Genomic DNA, 20,537 nt, shown 5'->3' with positions numbered 1-20,537 from the left:
CGCAGGGCTGGATGCTGTGGTCCGCTGTTAGCCCGGTGTTTGTCTGCCCCTTTATTCTCTGCAGCCTGCTTACTTCACAGCCCTGGGGTCCAGGGCTAGGGACTTGATGCTTCCATGCCTCAGTTTCCCCAGCTATAACCGGTGCCCATCTCCTCTGTTCATCGTGAAGTTCAAGTCTGTCCCTTTTTATTTATTTATGTCTTTTTAAATTTTTTAAATGTTTCTTTTTATTTTTGAGAGAGACAGAGACAGAGCACGAGCAGGGGAGGGGCAGAGAGAGAGGGAGACACAGAATCCGAAGCAGGCTCCGGGCTCGGAGCTGCCGGCGCAGAGCCCGACGTGGGGCTCAAATGCACAAACCGCAAGATCACGACCTGAGCCGTGGTCAGACACTCAACCGATTGAGCCGCCCAGGCGCCCCTCAAGTCTGTTCCTTTATGGGAAACGTCTAGAACGGTGAATGCTGTGGACACCCAGTCAACACCCTCTGGGTTGTGCCGTCACGGCTCCCTTCCCCATCCTTGCCTGATTCTTGGGGCATCCCAAGCACCCCGCTGAGCCCCCATGCTGTGCAGCTTGTCTCCTGTGACTCGTTGGGCCCTGACAGCACCCCTTCTTCCCCAAAGACTTCTCAAGTCTGTCGGTGGGTGTGGGCAGCCTTTGACACCCAGCACCTTCTTTCCCTGGTCCCGTCTTCGGTGTTGCCGTTCATCCCCTTCTGGAACCTTCTGGAACCTTCTTTCTCCAAGCTTCCACCTCCTTCACAAATGCTCTTCCGTGTTTTGGGTTGCAGATTATCGGATGCGTGATAGGGAACTCCTCTCCCCAGTCCCCAGTTAATAACCTGTTCATTTGTGAAGAACAGTGAGCATCGGTGGGACCAAAGTCGCACCAAAGAAGCTGACTTAATCCCACCCCCCAGGTTCCACGCCAGGCCACTCCTCCTCCGTTCTTGCAAACATAGGGCACGATCCCCACAAGAGTTTCCTTTTCTCCCGCAGACGGAAGGAGCATCTTGCGGTGCCTCTGCCCACTCTGTTTCACTGCTTGCAGACCGTGGTCAGTTGTCACTATGTCCCGAGGCCCGTGGCTCTGTCCCCATTTCTCCTCACCCTCTCTAAGCTATTTGAGCAGAAGCTGGGGGCTCCACGTCCTCCTCGGGCCCCCACCGGGGCCTCCCTTCTCCTGGCTGCGCTGACGCGGCCCCCCTCTTGTGAAATGGCACCACGCCCATTTGCCTGTGTTACTTTGCAAGAGGCGAAGTGGGGAAAAACTAAAGGTCCACAGTCCAACCCCCACTACAAGCAAACGAACTTTACAAAAGAACCAAAAAAGGACTCAGGTAAGGCGAGCTCAAACCCGGAAAGCCCAAGACAAAATGGAAACGCCGAGTTCCGTTCTTTGGGACATGGCTCCTTCTGGAAAATGAGTTCCATGTGTGGCCACGTCTCCGCCCTCGCTGCTGGCACACGCACGGGTGGTCACGCTTGGGCTGGTTTCTAGCTCTCCTCTTGGCTCTCTCTGCCAACCTTGCCCAAGCGTGTCCGCTCCCGGTCACTGCCCTGTCCAGGATCTCACCAGCCATGCGTCTGTCTGTTCTTGAACTTCAGGGCATCCCAGTGTGGCCCCCTCTGAGCCTGGCGTCTTTCGCTGGACGTGGTTTCCATGCTATTTTGCGGAGCCACCAGATGTCTTTTTTTTTCCTTTCTGCGTAGTATTCCACCTGGAGGGTTTTGTTTCGTTTTGTTTCATTTGTTTGTTTGTGTGTTTTTTTGCCCCAGTTGACAGGGCTTCTTCTGAGAACAGACTCCAGGAACCCGTGTCAGGGTTTTCTCAGAAGGTGACCTTGTGCCCATGTCGCCCTGGCGGGGCATGTGGGGACCCAGACCTGCCCAGGACCGTCCGATGGTGGCCCTGGCCCTGGCCCACCCCTCCCCATAGATGTTTCCTTCCATCCCTAAGAAGAACTGAGCATCCCTGGCCAAGTGTCCCAGGCCGAACTCTCCCTTCTTCCTTCTTGGAGGTCATGGCCTCAGGAGCAAGCAGCTTGCAGGAAAGCATCAGGAACAGCCCTCAGTGCAGGCAGGGAACTGCCTCCCCCCTTCACACCTGCTCCCGCCACCTGCCTTGAACACCTGCTGGCCCCCCTCACCTGCTCCTGTCACCGGCCTCAGGCACTTCTGGGGCTGATGACACTCCTGGGGGTTCTAGGCTGGCCCCTGGCCCCTGCTCCCCGGTGGCAGACCCTCTCCCTCCCTCCCACGTCACTTTTTGCTGCCCCCCCCCCACCTGTCTGCCCTCTCCTCTCTTGGGTCCTCTCTCCTGCTCTTTTCTCTCTCTTTCTCTCTCTCCTAGGCTGCTCCCGGTAGACATACAAGTCCTCTCTGACCTCCTTCACTAGCCAGGAGATCTGCCATTTAGGGCATCCTGGGGAGTATGATTGCATCAGGCGGGGAGGCCACCATTCTCCCCTCCACTCCCCACCCCTCCTGGGACCTCCGCCCTGCTCCTTCCTACCTGCAAATGCCCCACCACAGGCAGCCAGCCTGACCCTTCACTCACGCTGCCTTCTCACCCTGCCAACTGACTCCTCCCATGACTGTAGAAAGACGTGTTGTCTGGGTCTCTGCCCTCAACGCCCAGACCCCAGCGCCTTGAGGGAAATGCTTCCAAATCCTCCCTCCTCCATGTTCCGAACGTACCTGCAGATCCTGCCCTTTTCTTCTCCCTTTCTTATCTCCAAGCCTCAGTTTCCCTCTCTGTCTAGTGGGGATAAGAGTGGTATTACCTCCCAGGGCTGTTGGGGATCAGATGAGCTCATCAGTGGGACACAGTCCCCAGACATTCAACCGATATTAAGCAGGTGGGGCTGGGAGTCAGTGAGCTCAGCAGGTGGGACCTGCCAACACTGTGGGCTTAGAAGGTAAAGGTGAGGGTGGAATCAGGGCAGGCTTCCTGGAGGAGGGAGGGTGTCCTGCCTGTGACCCGGGACCTACATGGGGCAGGACACTGATGTGTTCCCCACCCTCCGCATGCAGGGGGCCGGCTGCACAGCACTTGTGGTGGCCGTGGTGGCCCGGAAACTGGAGCTCACCAAGGCAGAGAAACACGTGCACAACTTCATGATGGACACTCAGCTCACCAAGCGGGTAAAGACCTCCATCACAGCCACGTCCTCTTCTCGGTCATCAAGGGCAGACCCTCCCCACCTTACTTCTGTACGTGCCAGGCATGTGCACATGCCCACCGGTCACTGCCCTGCCTTGTGCTCTGCTGCCCATGTGAATGTGCATGAACCATGCACAGAGACGTGGCAGTGGCCCCAGGTGCCCACCTGTGTGCCTAGTCATAGCCCCACCCTGAGCCACACAGCAAGAGGCAGGCATTTGGGGGCCAGGCAGCCGGGTACAACTTAAAAGCTGTCTGACCTTGGCAGGTCGACCGCCCTGTGCCTCAGTTTCCCCATGTGTAAAGTGAGAGAGATGCCAGCGTGTGTAGATTCACTGATATAACATCTGCAAGGTGTATAGAAAGGGTCTGACCCACGCTGAATGATACAAATGAAGTGCACACACACATACACACACACACAGACCTACACAGTGCAGGTGTGGCCACGTAAACATGTCCTTGCCTTACGGTCCCAGGATCCCAGAGGGGCATTTCCAGGAGTTTCTAAAAGTTTCTGGAGGTTTCCGGAAGTTTCCAGAGCCTTCCACAGTTTCGTGCCTGCCTTGAGGAACTGTTCTTTTTCTGGCCCCAGGTAAAAAATGCCGCTGCTAACGTTCTCAGGGAGACGTGGCTCATCTACAAACACACTAGGCTGGTGAAGAAGCCAGACCACGCCCGGGTTCGGAAACACCAGCGTAAGTTCCTCCAAGCCATCCATCAGTAAGTCCAGCACCTTTCCCGCTCACGTTTCTGTGTCCACCTGGTGCGGAGGCAACTGTGGTCCTCGGGAGGAGGCTACAGGCCAGGCCAGACAGCTCAGCATGGCCTCATCACGGCCCCTCCCATGCCGGGTGGTCAGTTGGTTGGGGCTTGCAGTGTCTGTGCTGGGTGGGATGGTCAGAAGGAGGCAGGTGATGGGCCCAGCACTCGTCCAGGGCGATCACCTTTGATAAGTCACGCAACCCACCCCAAATAAATGGCAAGAAGCATATTGTATTCTCCAGAATAGCCAAAATTGTTTTACCTTTTAGATGAGAAGCCATTTCCCTTTTTTGCTTTGGCTGCCAGGAAGCTCCGAATTAAATTTGTGTCCTGATCCATGTGATCATGTGGGGTAACTAGAAATTCCTTGATTCCCTCTGTTGTCCCTTTGTCCTGAGAATTATTTAGTCGAGTAGTTCTCCACCTTGGCTGCTCACTGGAATCCCCCACGGGGCTTTAAAAGGCCCACAGACTGCACCCAACACAGCAGAGTCTGGGATACACCGTGAGCTTAAGTTTAAGTTCCTCGGGTGAGTCCAGTGTGCAGCCAGAGTTGGCAAACTTTTCCTATAAAGGGCCGGAGAATAAATATTTCAGGTTTTGTGGACCAGACGGTCTGTCACAACTACTCTACTCTGCCACTGTCGCAGGAACGCAGTGAAGAGGAGTGGGTGGGCTATCCTCTAATAAAACCTTATTTTCCCAAAACAGGTAGCTGGCCAGATTTGGGCTGGGCCAGGCTATCATATGCCAAGCACTGTCCACTAGAAATATCACGTAAACCACTATATAGTTTTAAATTTCCTAGTAGCCACATTAAAAAAAAGTAAAAGAGGGGGACCTGAGTGGCTCAGTCAGTGTCTGACTCTTGATCAAGGTCTTGATCTTGGGGCTGTGAGTTTGGGCCCTGTGTTGGGCTCCATTCTGGGCATGAAGCCTATTTTAATAATAATAATAATAATAAATTAAATTTTAAAATAGTAATGAAAACAAGTGAAATAAATTTTAATATATTCATGCAATAGATGCAAAATATTATCTTAACATGATTAGTATAAAAAATCAGGTATTTTAGAATTTTTTTTTGTGCTAAATCTTCAAATTCTATTGTGTATTTTACATTTATTTACAGCCCATTTTTATTCAGACCATCCACCTTTCAAATGTTCGGTAGCCACACTGAGGATGTATGAGACCAGCACCCAGTCTAGAATTTTAAACAGCTCCAAATCCTGGGAGTGAGGCACTCAAATATAAACTACAACTGAGTCCTGTGGTACCTGATTTAAAATAGTAAAAACATATTTAGGCACTTTTCAGAATGAGCCCATGGATTCCCATCTCTCGTGTTGTGGGAAAACCTATTCACAATTGGGTTCCCCTAAGAAAATCAGGTGGCTTCTTGTCCCGGGAGCTCCTAGGCCAGACTCAGGGGCCAATGAGTCACAAAGTAAAGTGAATAGTGTTAGAGGCTGAACTAGTACAGCAGCAAGGCAGCTGATTCAGCTGTGGAGAAAAGAGACAAGAGGCAGCATGGAGAACCCTGGTGTCAATGGTAGAGTAGGAAGGTTGGGTTGGAGCAGAGCTGAGGGTGTGGCTGAAGCAGCCCAGCTTCTGGGATGTCAGAAGGTAAACGAGTGTGGCCATGAGGAGACCAGGCCATAGGAGAGGAAGCTCAGCCAGCTGGATTTCAACTTTTTAATCCTGTTTAATAATCTTTGTCTCTTAAAAAAAAAAAAAAAAAAAAAAAAAAAAAAGCTTTATTAAGCTATAATCGACTATAGTCAACTGCACCTATTTAAACTGCATAGTTTAATCAGTGTTACCGTATGTATACATCCACATAACAATTAGCACAGTGAAGATAAAAAAAAAAAACAGATCCATTGCCCCCAGAGTTTCTTCGGGCTCCTTAACGTCTTTGTCTTTTAGCTAGAGAGTTTAGTACATTTACATTTATTGTGTTTACTGTTATAATTGGATGGGTTTCAAATGATAACAGTCCCTACTTCACAAGACTGCAGGGAGATCTAAATGGGAGGATATGCAGAAATGCCTGGCATGATCCTTGGCACAGAACAAATACTGGTAACACATGATGCCCTCTGCTTCTGCTTCCACCATCGTCTAAAAAGCAGGGAGAGGAGCTGGTACCACACTTACTCAACCTCACTGTGTCCAGTGCCTTCTCACAAGACCCCAAGCCCCTTGAGGACAGAGACCCCTCCTCGTTGGCCCTCCCGCAGTTAGTAACTGACTACTGTTGTCCCAGTCTGGTTTCTGCCACCTAACTGTGGGACCTTGGCAAGTGACTGTGCTATTCCAAGTTGCGTTTTTGTATCTTTATAAGTGGAGCCAATGGTCGTTAATGTGCCTTTCCTCCAGGGATGAGGTGTGGATAGAACACAACTGGGGATTCACCTCCGCCTACCTGCCGTACAGTGTTTTGTGAACAGGAGAACCAGCAATGTTGTCATTACAACCCTCGATATGTTCATTTGGTTACTGTATACGCATTTCCTATGCCAGCCGGTGTGCCAGGCATGGGGGGCACAGACATTGGCCCTGTCCTGGACTTTGCCCCAAGGGAGGTTCCGGAAGGTTGTTGGAGGGAAGCAGGAGGGTAGGAATTTAGGAAAGCCAGGTCTGTGGAGAAGGCACTTGCTCTGTGAGTTACCTGCTTCCCTTTGTTCTGGGGCAGGACTGTCTCCTTCTTCTTTATTTATTTGTTTGTTTGTTTGTTTCTTTATAAATAAGCCACCTGGGCGCCCCCATTTTTTATCTTTTTAGCGATTTCATTTTTAAGGAATCTCCATAACCCACATGGGGCTTGAACTCACAACCCTGAGATCAAGAGTCGTCCACTCCACCGACCAAGCCAGCCAGGCGCCCCTCACTCCATCTTTGGGTCCCCCTAAACCTACTCCCTTCCCAATCGGAAAAGAAAAAGAAAAAAATGGCCCCGTAAAGCTGATAAAACCAAACAAGTTGGAACTAGGGCCTGAAGGGTGGGTGAGATTTGGTTAGGAAGCCAAAGCGGGGGGCGGGGGGGGGGGGGGCGGGCATAGCAAGGATTGTCCACAGCCCGGGCAGTGGTGGGGACGTAGGAATGAGCGTGGTGCCAGGGAGACTGGAGGTCTGATATGCGAGCATGAGGGAGCCTTGGCAGGGTCTTGCGCTGGGGAGTCTCCGTGACGGGGACACCGTATGATCAGCCAGTGAAAAGGCGGACGTGATCTCTGGACAGATCGAGGAACGTAGTGGGCGCTTGCTCGGGATGCCATAACAGATTACTACCAACTGGGTGGTTTAAAACAGTAGCATTTATTATCTCACTGTTCCAGAGGCCGGAAGTCCAAGATCAGAGTTGGCAGGGCCGTTTGCCCTCTGAAGGTGCTAGGGGAAGATCTGTTCCAGGCCTCTTTTAGTTTCTGGCAGCCTCGGGCGGTCCTTGGCTTCTAGATATATCTCCCCAGCCCTCCATCTTCAAATGGCCATCCCTGCTGAGGTGCCGGTGGGCACTGGCTTTGCCTCTCGGAGCCCCGTTATTCTTGGGAAACAGCATGGGCATAGTTCCCTGGACTGAATGCCACCTCTGGGACCAGGTGCCTGGCACAGACTGGGATACCGTGGCACCACAAGGCTGCAGACAGCTGCATTTGCTGGGTGGGCGCGGCTGGAGGGAGGGGAGGCCAACGGGTGCGTCCCCCAGGGGCTGCCGCTGCCCGCTCAGGCTGGACCTCTTCGCAGAGTCAGGGTGACAGCCCCTCAGCCATCCAGGGCCCCCGGTCTGGTCTTGGAGTCGTGCATGTGGGAGGCGGGCAGGGTTGGGCGCGCGGCACCCGGCCGCACGGAGATTAAAATTGCCTTGTGATTTCTCTCTGCTCTGCCGGGGCCTGCCAGAGCTCAGAAGTAAGTCTCTCCGGGGGTTGAGGGGTGCATGGTGCTCGCGGGGCAGGGGACACACCCAGGGCCGCTGGCGGATCACTGCCCGCTGGCCCCAGGAGTTGGCCAGGGCGCGTGTGTCCAGCGTGTGCAGCCTTCACCTAGGCCTGGGAGTCCAAGTTCCTGGGACATCCTGAATCAGGCCGTGTGGACGTGGCCAGAAGGTGGACGCTGTCGGGGGTGGCTTAGCCACCCGCCAGGCCCTGCTACCCCATGTGTGCTAGGAGGGAATGCGCAGCATGGGGCCCGACCCTACCTCCGCCCTCATCTCCCACCTTCTGCATGTCCCACAAGGCGACCCCGGCTGGGGTGGGTGCATGAAGGGCCCCACTCCCCTGCAGCCTCCACCAACCCTGTCTACCCACCCCCCTGTCTGTCTCCCAGGCTCCGGAGTGTGAAGATTGAGCAGGGGAAGCTGAATGACCAGACCAACACTCTCGCCGACCTGGCCAAGGTGAGCCAGGCGGGGCTGGGCAGGGTGGCTCCCCAGGCCAGCAGGGGGTGGTCAGGCCCCTCCGAAGGAGGATGGGAGACATTCAGTAAAGAACAGAGCCCGCCTCCTGCCTGGGGAGGAACAGTGCGGGCACCGGTAGGGCAGACTGGGGACTCAGGCCAGGTCTGCAAGGCTCCACAGGGTCCGCTTGTCAGAGAGAAGCTAGGAATCCACATCTGTAAGTAAACTACTTTTTTTTAGCGTTGGCAGCTTTTTTTTTTTTTTTTTAAGCTGTATCTAGTAAAATAGCTTTAAAGGGATATCTTTTTTGTTAATGTTGATTTAGTTCTGAGAGACAGAGCAGGAGAAGGGGAGGGGCGGAGACAGAGGAAAACACAGAATCCCAAGCAGGCTGCAAGCTCTGAGCCATCAGCACAGAGCCCAACGCCGGGCTCGAACCCATGAACCATGATCGTGACCAGTGGCAAAGTCGGGCACTTCACCAACTGAGCCACCCGGGTGCCCCTTTAATAAGAATATCTAATTAGTGGGCCACATTGGTGAAGTGGTCCTTTGTGTTTTAGGCATATTGACACCCAAGCTCCAAAATTCAAGAGAAAATCAAAATTCTTTTGCTACGGATGGAAATTCAAATCCTAGCATCAGCAGAGAGCTGCTTTGCACGGCAATTAAACATCTTTCAGGAAATTAAAGCTTTTTGCAAGGGCTCTGTAAGATCAGTTTATGGTATACACCAATCTATTTGTTGGTCTTATTAGCAAGTCCTGCTCTTTGAATATTCGGCACACTGTTCTGAACCCCCTTCTGAGCAGTGGCATACCCTCCACGAATAGTTCATGTGTGAACTATGCTCATTGGCTCCCTCCCCGAATCAGTTTAATTAGTCTGAGGTTAATTTAATATTATCTTCAGAAGATGCTTATAAGTCCCATCCTACTTCTTATACCCAGAGCGTTTTGGACTCATTCTCTTCATCATTGTCAAGAGAATGCGATGTAATGTTAACCTACATAAATTTAATTTGGAAAGAAACATTATGGAGGAGAAAACATATTCTAGAACCCTGAAGAAATCATTCCGTTGGTAGTAGAGAGAACATAGTCCCAAAAGCATATGGAAAATCCTTGCCAAACTAATTTGATGTCGTGTGAGATAACGGCTATAAATACACATGAAATGCCTTTGAGACATTAGATATTATAATTTGGATTATCTCTATCACACTTCCTTCTGTTAGTACAGATGACTGAAATTTGAATTTTTCAAAGTTATTTAAACCTTGCAATCACAGTAGTATACTCCGAGTACATTTAACAAAGCCTTCTTTGAAGGAAGGCTTTAATTGGATTGGATTATATGGGTTCCAGATTTTTTTAATTTAACAAGGTTAAGATGTTTTCCAGTATTAAACTTTAATGCGCTCCTGCCCAAGGTTGCTGATTTAATTTGTGTATCTCTGATAAAAGTCACATGCGTGGGGCGCCTGGGTGGCGCAGTCGGTTAAGCGTCCGACTTCAGCCGGGTCACGATCTCGCGGTCCGTGAGTTCGAGCCCCGCGTCGGGCTCTGGGCTGACGGCTCAGAGCCTGGAGCCTGTTTCCGATTCTGTGTCTCCCTCTCTCTCTGCCCCTCCCCTGTTCGTGCTCTGTCTCTCTCTGTCCCCAAAATACATTAAAAAAAAAAAAAAAGTCACATGCGTATTCCAAGTTAAAAAAAAATTTAAGCCTCAGAGGCCAGGAAAAAAAAAAAAAATCATCAGAGGGCTGGATGCCTCCAGATGTTATCCTCTGGCCCTGGGGACCGCGGCCCTCTGAGGCATGGAGGTTGGAAGGGAGAGGCTAGGGGTGGAACGCAGCAAAATGCCGTGGTAGATGCCTCATCCTGTCCCCCTTCCATGGAGGGGGGGGGGGTGGGTGCCCAGCGCTTAGCTGAGGTTAGAGATGAGGAACAATGTTCTACCGCCACCTGGTGGCAGCACTGGCCCGCCACGTGGAGTGGCCAGCCTCCCCTCCCAGGGCCCACGTGGACAGTCGCAGAACCGCCTCCTGCTTGCTGGATTGTGGGGAGCAGTCGAGTCAGCGGGGACATCCCATGGCCTACCGTAACAGTAGTTGTTGTGGCTGTTGTACTCCCTGGTCTGTGACCGGGTCGGATCCTTGGAGCGGTCCCTTCCCCAGTGTAGTGCGGGGCGCGGGGAGGCAGTTCACAACTGACCTCCTCTCTCTCGGCCATGGCCCCAGCCTGGAGCAGCGTCAGCCCCAAACCCCTCCGGGCCTCTGGGCCGTGGTTCCCCTGGGTGAAGGCACCACCCAAGACCCCCCCTTTGGCTGCCTGTCCAGGTGGCCAGTTAAACCCCTCAGGGCAGCTCTGACCACTTGTGCCCCGGACCTCCCTCCACCTTCCCCTGGCCTGCTGGCCCCCAGCCTGGCGTCCAAGACCTGTCTCTCCTCTTGTCTCCTTCTACCAGTTCCGGGGGCCCAGCAAGAGACCTGTGGCTCTGCCATGTCCTCACAGTTGTCCCTCACTTGGGTCCACCTTCCTGCCCCCCCCCCCCCCAACTGGGGCTGGTCAACCATCTCTGCGCCTGGCCCTCGCTCTCTCTCACTTGGCCTCTCCTCTCTCTCCCGCTCTGTCTCTGGCAGACTCAGAATGTCATGTACGACCTCATGTCCGAGCTGCACGCCCAGCACGAGGAGCTTGAGGCCCGCCTGGCTGCCCTCGAAAGCCGCCTGGATGCGCTGGGCGCCTCCCTGCAGGCCCTGCCCGGCCTCATCGCCCAAGCCATACGCCCGCCACCCCCACCCCTGCCTCCCCGGCCTGGCCCCGGACCCCTGGACCAGGCAGCCCGGAGCCCCCCGTGCCGGTGGCCACCCATGGCCCCTTCAGACTGCGGGTGACAACCCTGCCCACCACCAGACCCCTCAATCTTGGCCATCGTGTGGCCGCCACGTCCACGCCATCCAGGAAGCCCTGTACAGTGGTGCCTCTTGGAGTTCAAGGAGCCGAAGCTGAGTTGGGCTGAGTGGACCAGGGCCCTCCCCACCCAGACCGTCTGGGCAGAAGGCAGGGCCGGACCGCAGGCGAGGGCAGGGGTGGGCCACCACCCGTTTCCTCCCTGAATGGAGCCGGGGGGAGCCAGGAGCTTCCTCTGGTCCCCTGGCCCCCTGGCTTTCCCCAGGCCCCCGGTGGGCACGGAGCAACCAGGAGAGGGGTCCTTGCCAGTTCTGAATAAAGCAGGACCCACCCAGTTGCTGCCTGTTTTGCATGGCTGGGGGACACTCATGACATGGGAGGTGGCCACCTGACTCCAGGTCCCAGAACGGATGTGGGGGTCTAGGCGAGCCCCTGCCATCACTGTTCTAGCCTGGTGGCCCCCCAAGCCAGAGCTCAGCTGGGTACACCTCCTGAGGACAGCAGCGGCAGTCCCCACTGGACCCAGCCCCGGCCTGCAGGAGGCAGCAGATAATCGAGACATCCTTCCCATTCTACCAGCCGACTTTGCTGGAGCACCCGCAGTGGACCAGGGTCCGGTGGGGAAGGTGACATGAGTAAGAGCACCATGTTCATTGGACCTGCCGTGGACAGGGACCATCACGTAAATCACCACACTTCGTCACCAGAACCTGGCCCGGGTGGGGTGGGGAAACCGCGGGCCAGAGAAGTGAAGCCACCTGCCTGGGGCTGCAGAACGAGGAGGGCTGAGTCGGGATTCAAACTCGGGGGCCCATGGGTCAAAGCGAAAAACCTCGGTGGAGGGCGCTGGAGGGGGGGAGTACAAGTGGGGGAGGGTGTGGTATGATCCTCGGGTTAGAGTGGCCTCCGGGGTGGGCTTGGGGCGGGCTGGAGTTCCCCTCCGGAACCTTCCCGGTTCTGGACACAAGGAAAATCAGAAAGGTCCCTCCAGGCCTTGGGCTCAGTGTGCTGTGCTGAGGCAGGGATGGCAGGCACTTGGCAGCTGCTGGGCTCTGGGTATAGCAGGGAGATGGTGGCCTGGCCCCTGAGAGGCTAGTCCTGGCCCAGCTGAGAGCCTCAGGTCCTGGCAACCTCTGATAAAGAGCTCAGCAGCCTGGCTCAGGAGATAACGTGGGTGCAAGATCGAGAAGAGTGGGGACGTGCCCATGGGCTCCAGACCGGAGTTGGGAGTCCTGACTACCAGGGCTGGGTGCTACCGGGCAGAGGCTGCCCCCCTGTGGGGGCCTCAGTTTCCCTCTCTGTAAGATGGGCTGAGGAGAATAGGGCACAGTGCCCAGCTTTGGGGATCACCTAGTCGGAGGGAGGAGGCACGGTAAACAGCACTCAGACAGAGACCAGAGCCATAAAGAAATCAACAAGGCAGAGTATGACCAGGGGACTCTGAGGAAGTGACATTTGGGCATGGGCGGGGCGGAGGTTGCGGGGGGGGTAGTTGGGAGAGCCCATCTGGGGAAGGGCGTTCCTAGTAGGGGACTGGTCAGTGCAAAGGCCAAGTGGCAAGACCTGAGCTCGGAGGGTTTGGAGAACAGTCAGGAGGTGGCACGGAGACCAGAGTGGGAGGCTGGGTCGGTGCCCGGGGCCAAAGGTGCCGGGTAGGGGCCAGATGAAACCGCAAGATAGCCCGGTGGCTGCCTCCGCTCCGGGCCAGCCACATCCGCCCCCGCCCGCCTCTGACTCAACGGCGCCGACCCTGCAAAAACAGGGCCCGCCCCGCGCCGGGGGGGTGGCAAAGTCAACAGCGCGGGCACGCGGGCGGCACGTCCCCGGCGGCCCCGGGCGCGTCACGGGGGCGGCCGCGGAGGACCAGGAAGTCGGCGGCCGACGCGCCCGCCGGGGGTGGGGGACCCGGGGCGCCCGCACGAGTTCGCGGAAGCCGGAGGAAGCTCGGGGGCGACCGGCGCCGCGAGGAAGGGCGCTGAGCCGCGGGAGGGCCTCGGGCGCACCCCGGCCGCGCGCCCGGTCGCTGGGAGCGGGGGCCGTCCTCCCAGCGGGGTGCCGCGTCCCCGTCGTGCGCCCGGGCCTGCGCCATGCGCCCTGGGGGCGTGCGAAGCTTCGCGCTGGAGCTGGCTCGGGGTCCCGGCGGCGCGTACCGCGGCGGGGAGCGGCTGTGCGGCCGGGTGCTGCTGGAGGCGGCGGCGCCTCTGCGGGTGAGAGCGCTGGAGGTGGCGGCACGCGGCGGGGCGGCGACGCACTGGCTCGAGGGCCGAAGCGTGGGTGTCAACGCGGTTTCCAGCGACTACGCTGCTGCCGAGACGTACCTGCGGCGGCGGCAGCTGCTGCTCCGAGGTGAGCCTCTCAGCCCCCCGCCCCCACTCCCGGCTGGGATCCCCTGGGACCCTCGCCCCAGATCTGGGCGCTCTACTCCAGTGCGGGGAGAGTTTCAGTTTAGAGGCTGTGTGGTCGAGTGACCTTTCATAAGTAGTGGGGACCTCCTCCCCAGGGTCTTGACCCTCCCCCAGGACACCTACCCACCTACCCCCCTCCCAAATCCTCTTTCCCACGAGACACCCCCCGTTTACAGGGGGTGTCTGGGCACCCCCCCCCCTTGACAGAGCTGGGAAAACCCTCCACCTAAAGGCTATGCGGGGGGGACCCTCCCCCCCCCACCCCTCCCATGCAGAGTTTGGAGAACCCCTGGGTGGAGTCGGGACATCCTTCTCTCTGGACCCCAGGATCTCCTTTTAACTCCAGATTTGGGTCCCTGATTTCCCAAAGAAGACCCCCATCTCCCGCGCCCTCAGTTTACCCCCAGTGCTTGCAGGAACCAGTTCTAACCCGGGTTGGGAGTTCTGGTGATAGCTGCAGGTAGGTTTGCATCCCAAAGAGAGAGGAGACTTGGGGTGGGGACAGATCGGGCTGGGAAGACTTCCAGCTCTGAACCTCAGCCCCCCACATTTAGGCCAACACAGAGAGTCAGGAGCAGGCCAGGGGCGAGCCTCGGCAGTGAGCTATGTTTGCTGTGGAGGATGTTGGCTTCCTGGGTCCGCCAAACCCCTTCGGCTAAGCCAGACTTCACTATACTCTTCTGTAAAATGGGCAGAGGAAAGAGGCAGCTCAGACCTGGTTTCCCACCTATGGCCCCCTTTTTTCCAAGCAGATGCTTTGCCCACAGCCTTTCAGTCTTGTCTCAACACCCCAGGTGCAGGCTCTCCCCTTACTAGCTGTGGAAACCCAGACCTCAAGGGCTCTAGGGCGGGACAGGAAGGGGCCCCCCCGAGGCACTTCCCTTCCCCTGAGGTTCAAGGGAAGTTGGGGCTGGTCTCACCCCTGGTTCCACTCACCAGCTGCTTCATTAAGACACTGCAGGGGTGAAGCTTGCAGAACTGCTGGGTAGCCTCAGGTGAGGCCCTGCCCTTCTGTGGGCCTCTGGGGACCCATCTGTGAAATGGACTCACCTCATCCCCCATCTCCTCCTGGGCTTATAGCCTCCAGGGCTCCACTTGGCCCTGGTGGGCGGGGGCGAAGGTACTAGCCCTTCATTTTGGTCTCAGAGTCCCCTCTTCCGTGCAGACCCCCCAAGCTGATCACTGCGTCTACCGCCTCTGCCCCTCCCTTACGTACTGTTCTGACCCCAATGCCCCTGTGGCCACTCTGGCTGCAGGTTGCCGTGTCCGGTTATGATTTCCTCCCACTGGGGCTTCCGAGGCCTCAGGGGTGGTCCCAGGGTCGTCTGAGGGCCCCTCAAAGGTGGCCGCCAGGGTAGTGGGTAGGTTCGAGCAGCTGCTCATCTCGCTGCCAGCAGAGGGCGCCGGTGCCCTGCAGACCGCCAAGAGGAAACTGCCTTAGAAACTCTCCTGGAGGTTCTTCTCTGAGGAAACTGAGGCCCAGAGAGGAGTCCTACCGTCTCGAGGGCACACCGCAGCCCTGACCCTAGGGGTTCCTGGGACGTCCCTTCCACTCGGCTGTCTGGGAGGGGACTGGGGCCCGGGTGAGGGGCGGGCGGGGGGCTGCCAGGAGTGGGCACAAGGACGCCTAGGGGGTTTGTAGGAGTTTGCTGGGGGCTGCAAATTGGGACAGGAACATCGAGAGTTGGGAACAGCCTGGGCAAAAGCGCCGAGGTGCGACAGAGTGGCGGCTTGTGGGGAGTGGGTTGATGACATGGGAGCAAGGCTCTGGGAGAGGTCGAGCATGGGCTACACAGTGATTCAAGGCCCGACATTCTGAGGTCAGGACTGATTTTCTTCCAGCTCTACAAACATGGAAACTTAGGTTTTAAGAGATTGTCACTAGTCCGGGGTCACCCAGCTAAGCGGGATTCTAATCAGAAGAGGGGGGGCGGGCGCCCAAGCAGAGGAGGGCCCCACGCACTTCCTCCTCCTTCCGCCATCACTTAGAGGGGAAACTGAGGCCCAGGGTAGTCCTGGGCACTCAAGGCCCCGATTGGGTCCAGCCCATCCCACACGCCTCTAGCTCGGGGCTGGACGTGTCTCGAGTCATATCTGAAAGTGGTGGCCAGTTGATGATTAAACCTAGTGCCAGAATGCTCTTGCTGGGTAACTTCAAGCCCGGGACCCGCTTCCGGCCCTGTTTCCCCTCTTTACCCCCGGGGTCTTCGAGAGACCGGCTCTGGCCCCCGATGCTTCAGTTTCACCGAGGGTAGAGGGCAGGCAGCTGGGGCGTTTGAGGTTTTGTTCCACGCCTGGGAGGAGCCACGCCCCTCGCCGCGCCATTGGTGTGGTCCTTTGTGGGGGTGGGGCCTGTGTCTCGCCCCGCCCCGCCCCGCCCGCCGTATAAAGGCAGCGCCGGCGCCGGGCGCACAGGAATTTCTGGCCTGGTCCGCAAGTGCGCCTGCGCACGTTGGGCCGGTTCGAGTTCTGAAGCTGTAGCCTCGGCGCCTCGCGCCGCCGTGCCGCCGCGTCGCGGGTTCGAGGCCAGGGTCTGTGCGTCGCGGGTTCGCATCCCGGCCGCGATGCTGTTCGACAAGGTGAAGGCGTTCGTGGTGCAGCTGGATGGCGCGAGCGCGGGCGCCGAGCCGGTGTTCAGCGGCGGCCAGGCCGTTGCCGGCCGAGTGCTGCTGGAGCTGGCGGGCCCGGCGCGCGTGGGCTCCCTGAAGCTGCGCGCGCGGGGCCGCGCCCACGTGCACTGGACCGAGTCGCGCAGCGCCGGCTCGAGCACCGCGTACACGCAGAGCTACAGCGAGCGTGTGGAGGTCGTGAGCCACCGTGCCACGCTACTCGCGCCAGGTACCGGCCGGCGACCCCAACGCAGCGCACGTGCTGCGCGCTCCTGGAACCTGGCGCGGCCGCTGAGCCTCCCCTTCTGGCTTCTACTTGCAGACACCGGAGAGACCACGACGCTGCCTCCCGGGCGCCACGAGTTCCCGTTCAGCTTCCAGCTGCCTCCGTAAGTCTTACGGTGTCTGGGGCGCAGGATTGCAGGGGAATCCCTAAGCCTGCTGCTGCTTTCAGGTTTAGGGCTCCATTGCTCTGTATCTGGGGACCCTCGAAACCCCAGCACCCCAGCACTGCTCCCCTGGGGGCGGGTCCTCCGGGTCTCTGCCTCTCATCCTAAGTCTCTGGGGCCACCCCCCACTTGTATCTCGCCCCCTGAAGTCCCTTCCCTCCATCTCCCCCTGCCCCCTCCCCCCAGGACCCTGGTGACGTCATTCGAGGGTAAACATGGCAGTGTCCGATACTGCATCAAGGCCACCCTGCACCGGCCCTGGGTCCCTGCCCGCCGGGCAAGGAAGGTATTTACTGTCATAGAGCCCGTGGACATCAACACGCCTGCCCTGCTGGTGAGCGGCTGTTCCAGGGGAGGTGGGATGGGAGCGTTGCAGGTGGGGGCCTGGCTGCTGGGTGATCCCGACGGGCTCCTCACCCCCTTCACTTCCTTCACAAAGTGGGAAATCACTGCTGGGCCCTGGCAGGAAGGGAGGCAGGCGTGGGGATGCCTTTGGAGTCCAGCGGAGCTGGGTGCAGATCCCACCTGCACCAATAATCTGTGTGGCTCTAGACAAGTATCTCACCCTCTCTGAGCCTCGGAGGGCTCCATCTGTGAAATAGGGGACCGCCAGGACTTGCGATGATAATGGTTTTCTGAGCACTGATTGTATACTAAGCGATTAGCTCGTTCACATTTTCAGCCTTCTGAGATGGGTTTTATCTGCGGCTGTCTGTTACAGGTGGTTATGAAGAACCCAGGAACGCTGCCCCAAATCCCCCCTCTGCTGGGGGTGGTTGGGAAGCTCTTGGGGCAGGGTCTGTGGTTTGCACAAAGTGATCTGTTCCTGTCCCTCTCCTCTGCCCCACCAGGCCCCTCAGGCGGGAGCTCTGGAGAAAGTCGCCCGATCATGGTACAGCAGTCGTGGCCTTGTCTCCCTCTCGGCCAAGATTGACCGAAAGGGCTATACGCCAGGTACCAGGCGAGCGGAGCTGGTTGGGGAAGAGGGCCGATGTCAGAGCTGCAGACGGGGAAATTGAGGCCACCCCCCCCCCCCACCCCCCCCCCGCTCCCCACTGCAGGTGAGGTAATCCCAGTCTTCGCCGAGATCGACAATGGCTCCACGCGCCCAGTGCTGCCTCGGGCAGCAGTGGTCCAGACGCAGACCTTCATGGCCCGAGGTGCCCGCAAGCAGAAGCGAGCAGTGGTGGCCAGTCTCTCGGGCGAGCCCGTGGGCCCCGGGCGGCGGGCGCTGTGGCAGGGCCGGGCGCTGCGGATCCCCCCCGTGGGTCCTTCCATCCTGCACTGCCGGGTGCTACACGTGGACTATTCCCTCAAGGTAGAGTGCCCCGTCGGTCCTAGGAGGCAGAGGCGGCTATATCTGCTCTGTTCTCCAGACTGGGGTTCCCCCGAGGCTGCCTGGGGGCCCTCCCTCACGGTCTGTCCCTCCAGGTCTGCGTGGACATCCCTGGCACCTCCAAGTTGCTCCTGGAGCTGCCGCTGGTCATCGGCACCATCCCCCTGCACCCTTTCGGCAGCCGCTCATCCAGCGTGGGCAGCCGTGCCAGCTTCCTGCTGGACTGGGGGCTGGGGGCCCTGCCAGAGCGACCTGAGGGTGAGCTCCCCATCCCGCTGTCCGGGGGCTGGGGGGGCAGAGAGGCGGGCGCCAGGCTGACCCTCCCCGCCTCCCCCGGCCTCAGTGGCCACGTCTGTGAAAGTACACAGTAACGATCGCGTCGGTGGCCCCAGATCCCCCCGCAGAATCTCATCCTGAGGGCACACCGCCCGGCAGCCCCAGGATTGGCGCACGCCGGCTCCTGCCCATTGTCCCCGATTCTGGGGCTCCCCTTTCCCACTGGCCTCACCCACCCTGTCTCTCACTTGCAGCTCCTCCCGAGTACTCAGAGGTGGTGGCAGGTGGGGAAGTGGCGGCCACGGGGCAGAGTCCCTTTCCACCGCTGCAGGACGCTGACGTGAACCTTGAAGGCCCCTTCTTCGCCTATATCCAGGAATTCCGCTACCGCCCCCCACCCCTGTACTCCGAGGTGAGCTTAGGGGTCCGAGAAGCCTCTCCAGGCCCTGGGAGCCCGGGTGGGGGTGGGACTCGGATGAGTTTTAAATGTGCATGGCATGCATTCGTTCAGGGCCCGAGCCCCCCTTGCGCCCCAGTCCGCACCGCGTGCTGCTTCCCGGCTGAATGCAGGAGTTGGAGACGAGCAGGGCGGGAGAGGGGTGTTGCCGAGCCTCTGGAGCCCCGCCGTGGTAGTTGACCGGGTTCTTTCTGTCAGGAGGATCCAAACCCACCCTCAGAGGCCATGAGGCCACGCTCCATGACCTGCTGAGGGGCGAGTGAATACCTCGAGGGATGCGGGTACACACAGGCTTCCGGCCTCCGTGGACATGGGGAATGGCTGGATCGAGGGCGGCCCGACCGGACTGCGCTGAAGTTGGGGAATCCGCGGCTCGGAACAGGGCAGGGCTTTCCGACATAACCCAGGAGGGGGGAAGAATCTGGAACCTGACTGACGTGGACTGGCCCTCGCGAGGCATCAGATGCCCCTTGTCGGATCCCGTCTTGTCTACGCCGGCCTGTGGACAGGGCTGGGTCCCCCGGGAGCCTCTGGTCTGGGAGAGACGTCGCCAGACGTAAATGCTTCCGGTCCCGTGGGACCAGAGGAAGAGACCCAGGACCGGGAGAGTCCAGACGGGAGCAGAGAGGGCTTCCCGGAGCAGAGGGCGTTCTGGCTGAGGCAGTGGCGTGTGAATAGCGGCCCAGCAGGCAGACAAGCAAGAGGAGGAAGAAGTCGGAGAAGGTCAGAGCTGAGCGATGTTTGGAGATCACCCCCTTCATCTTAGAACTGGGGCTCAGAAAGCGAGTGCCTCCGTTGAGGCCACACGGCAAGGGCCGGCAGGCGAGAGGGTCCAGGAGTGAGGCATTCAGGGAAGCGGGTCATTGGAGCTCTGTGGGGCTTATGGGTGGCAGGAGACCACTGCTCCAGCCTTTGTTTTGTTTGTTTTTTAAAAGTATTTATTTATATTGAGAGAGCGCACGAGCAGGGGAGGGGCAGAGAGAGAGGGAGAGGAGAGAGAATCCCTAGCGGGCTCCATGCCGACAGCGCAGAGCCCAGCTCGGGGCTTGAACCCACGGATGGTGAGGTCATGACCTGAGCAGAGATCAAGGGCTGAACGAACGCTTAACTGACTGAGCCACCCTGGCCCCCCCTCCAGCCTTTGAAAGCCAGAGGGAGATTCCTGGCCTAGGCTGGGCCTGCCTGGGGGCTCCTCCAAGTACTCCAGGACATGCGACTTGCCTGGGTATTGTATGACCAGAGAAACCCGGTTCAGAATATTAAGCCAGACCTTGGGGTCAGAGGTCAGCCTGGGGTAACACAGGAGGACCAGTGAGCCTCTGGAGCCCTCCTGTATCCTGGAGGGACAAAGTGTGAGGGGGCAGCTGGACAAGCCCCCAGTTGGAGAGTCTCAGCCATAGCTGGGGGCGGGGCCCCCGCCTGGGACTCATCATTTTTGATAAGCCTTACATTGTTCTCTTTTTTACAGATGTTTTTTTTTTTAAATAAAAGCGTGGGGAACGAGACTGGGCTTACTGGTTTATTTCCCCCAGCTGCCAAGGGAGCTGAGTGGCCATGACCTCCATCTTGCGTCAGGATCTCAAGGGTCGAACTCCAGGCGGAGGAGGGCGGAGGGGCCCCTTGTCCAGAAGGAGAAACTGAGGCCCAGGGACACAAAGGGAGGCTGAGCTCAGGTTGGAGCTGGACCCCATGCCCCTTCCCTAGCACAGTCACAGAGGCTAGGAACTTGAATGGGGGAAGGCAGACAGAGGCCTCAGAGAG

At 58.1% G+C, this 20,537-nt stretch overlaps 2 protein-coding genes across 14 annotated transcripts in view; both read left to right on the top strand.

Annotated features, from left to right (window-relative positions):
- KCNN1 (potassium calcium-activated channel subfamily N member 1) overlaps positions 1 to 11,578 on the top strand; it is a 32,414-nt gene extending 20,836 nt beyond the window's left edge. For 7 of the 11 annotated variants that reach the window (XM_053219646.1, XM_053219647.1, XM_053219643.1 and 4 more), the window contains 4 exons: positions 3,039 to 3,149; positions 3,764 to 3,891; positions 8,263 to 8,332; positions 10,974 to 11,578. In XM_053219646.1, the coding sequence (XP_053075621.1) occupies positions 3,039 to 3,149; positions 3,764 to 3,891; positions 8,263 to 8,332; positions 10,974 to 11,228 (564 nt within the window). In that variant the 3' untranslated portion in view covers positions 11,229 to 11,578. Of the gene's footprint in view, positions 1 to 3,038; positions 3,150 to 3,763; positions 3,892 to 8,262; positions 8,333 to 8,895; positions 9,769 to 10,973 lie in introns of those variants that run through there. The other 4 variants (XR_008297201.1, XR_008297202.1, XM_053219648.1 and 1 more) reach the window with 4 other exon arrangements.
- Positions 11,579 to 12,791: 1,213 nt separating this feature from the next.
- On the top strand, positions 12,792 to 20,281 carry ARRDC2 (arrestin domain containing 2). Of its 3 annotated transcripts, none has more exons than XM_027038351.2 (8): positions 12,792 to 13,590; positions 16,581 to 16,647; positions 16,894 to 17,041; positions 17,559 to 17,661; positions 17,769 to 18,025; positions 18,139 to 18,301; positions 18,574 to 18,731; positions 18,975 to 20,281. In XM_027038351.2, the coding sequence occupies exons 1-8, from the start codon at positions 13,332 to 13,334 to the stop codon at positions 19,026 to 19,028; spliced, it is 1,209 nt and encodes a 402-aa protein (XP_026894152.1). In that variant the 5' UTR covers positions 12,792 to 13,331; the 3' UTR covers positions 19,029 to 20,281. The 3 variants fall into 3 exon arrangements, with proteins under 3 accessions (XP_026894152.1, XP_026894151.1, XP_026894150.1); XM_027038350.2 differs by lacking the exon at positions 12,792 to 13,590 and adding an exon at positions 15,255 to 16,487 and having other exon boundaries at positions 18,978 to 20,281; XM_027038349.2 differs by lacking the exon at positions 12,792 to 13,590 and adding an exon at positions 15,257 to 16,487.
- Positions 20,282 to 20,537: the final 256 nt, after the last annotated feature.

Source organism: Acinonyx jubatus, chromosome A2 (assembly GCF_027475565.1).
Source record: "Acinonyx jubatus isolate Ajub_Pintada_27869175 chromosome A2, VMU_Ajub_asm_v1.0, whole genome shotgun sequence".
Taxonomy (NCBI): Eukaryota; Metazoa; Chordata; class Mammalia; order Carnivora; family Felidae; genus Acinonyx; species Acinonyx jubatus.
The sequence above is the reverse complement of the archived record's forward strand: the minus strand, read 5'-3'. Positions and strand labels throughout refer to the sequence as shown.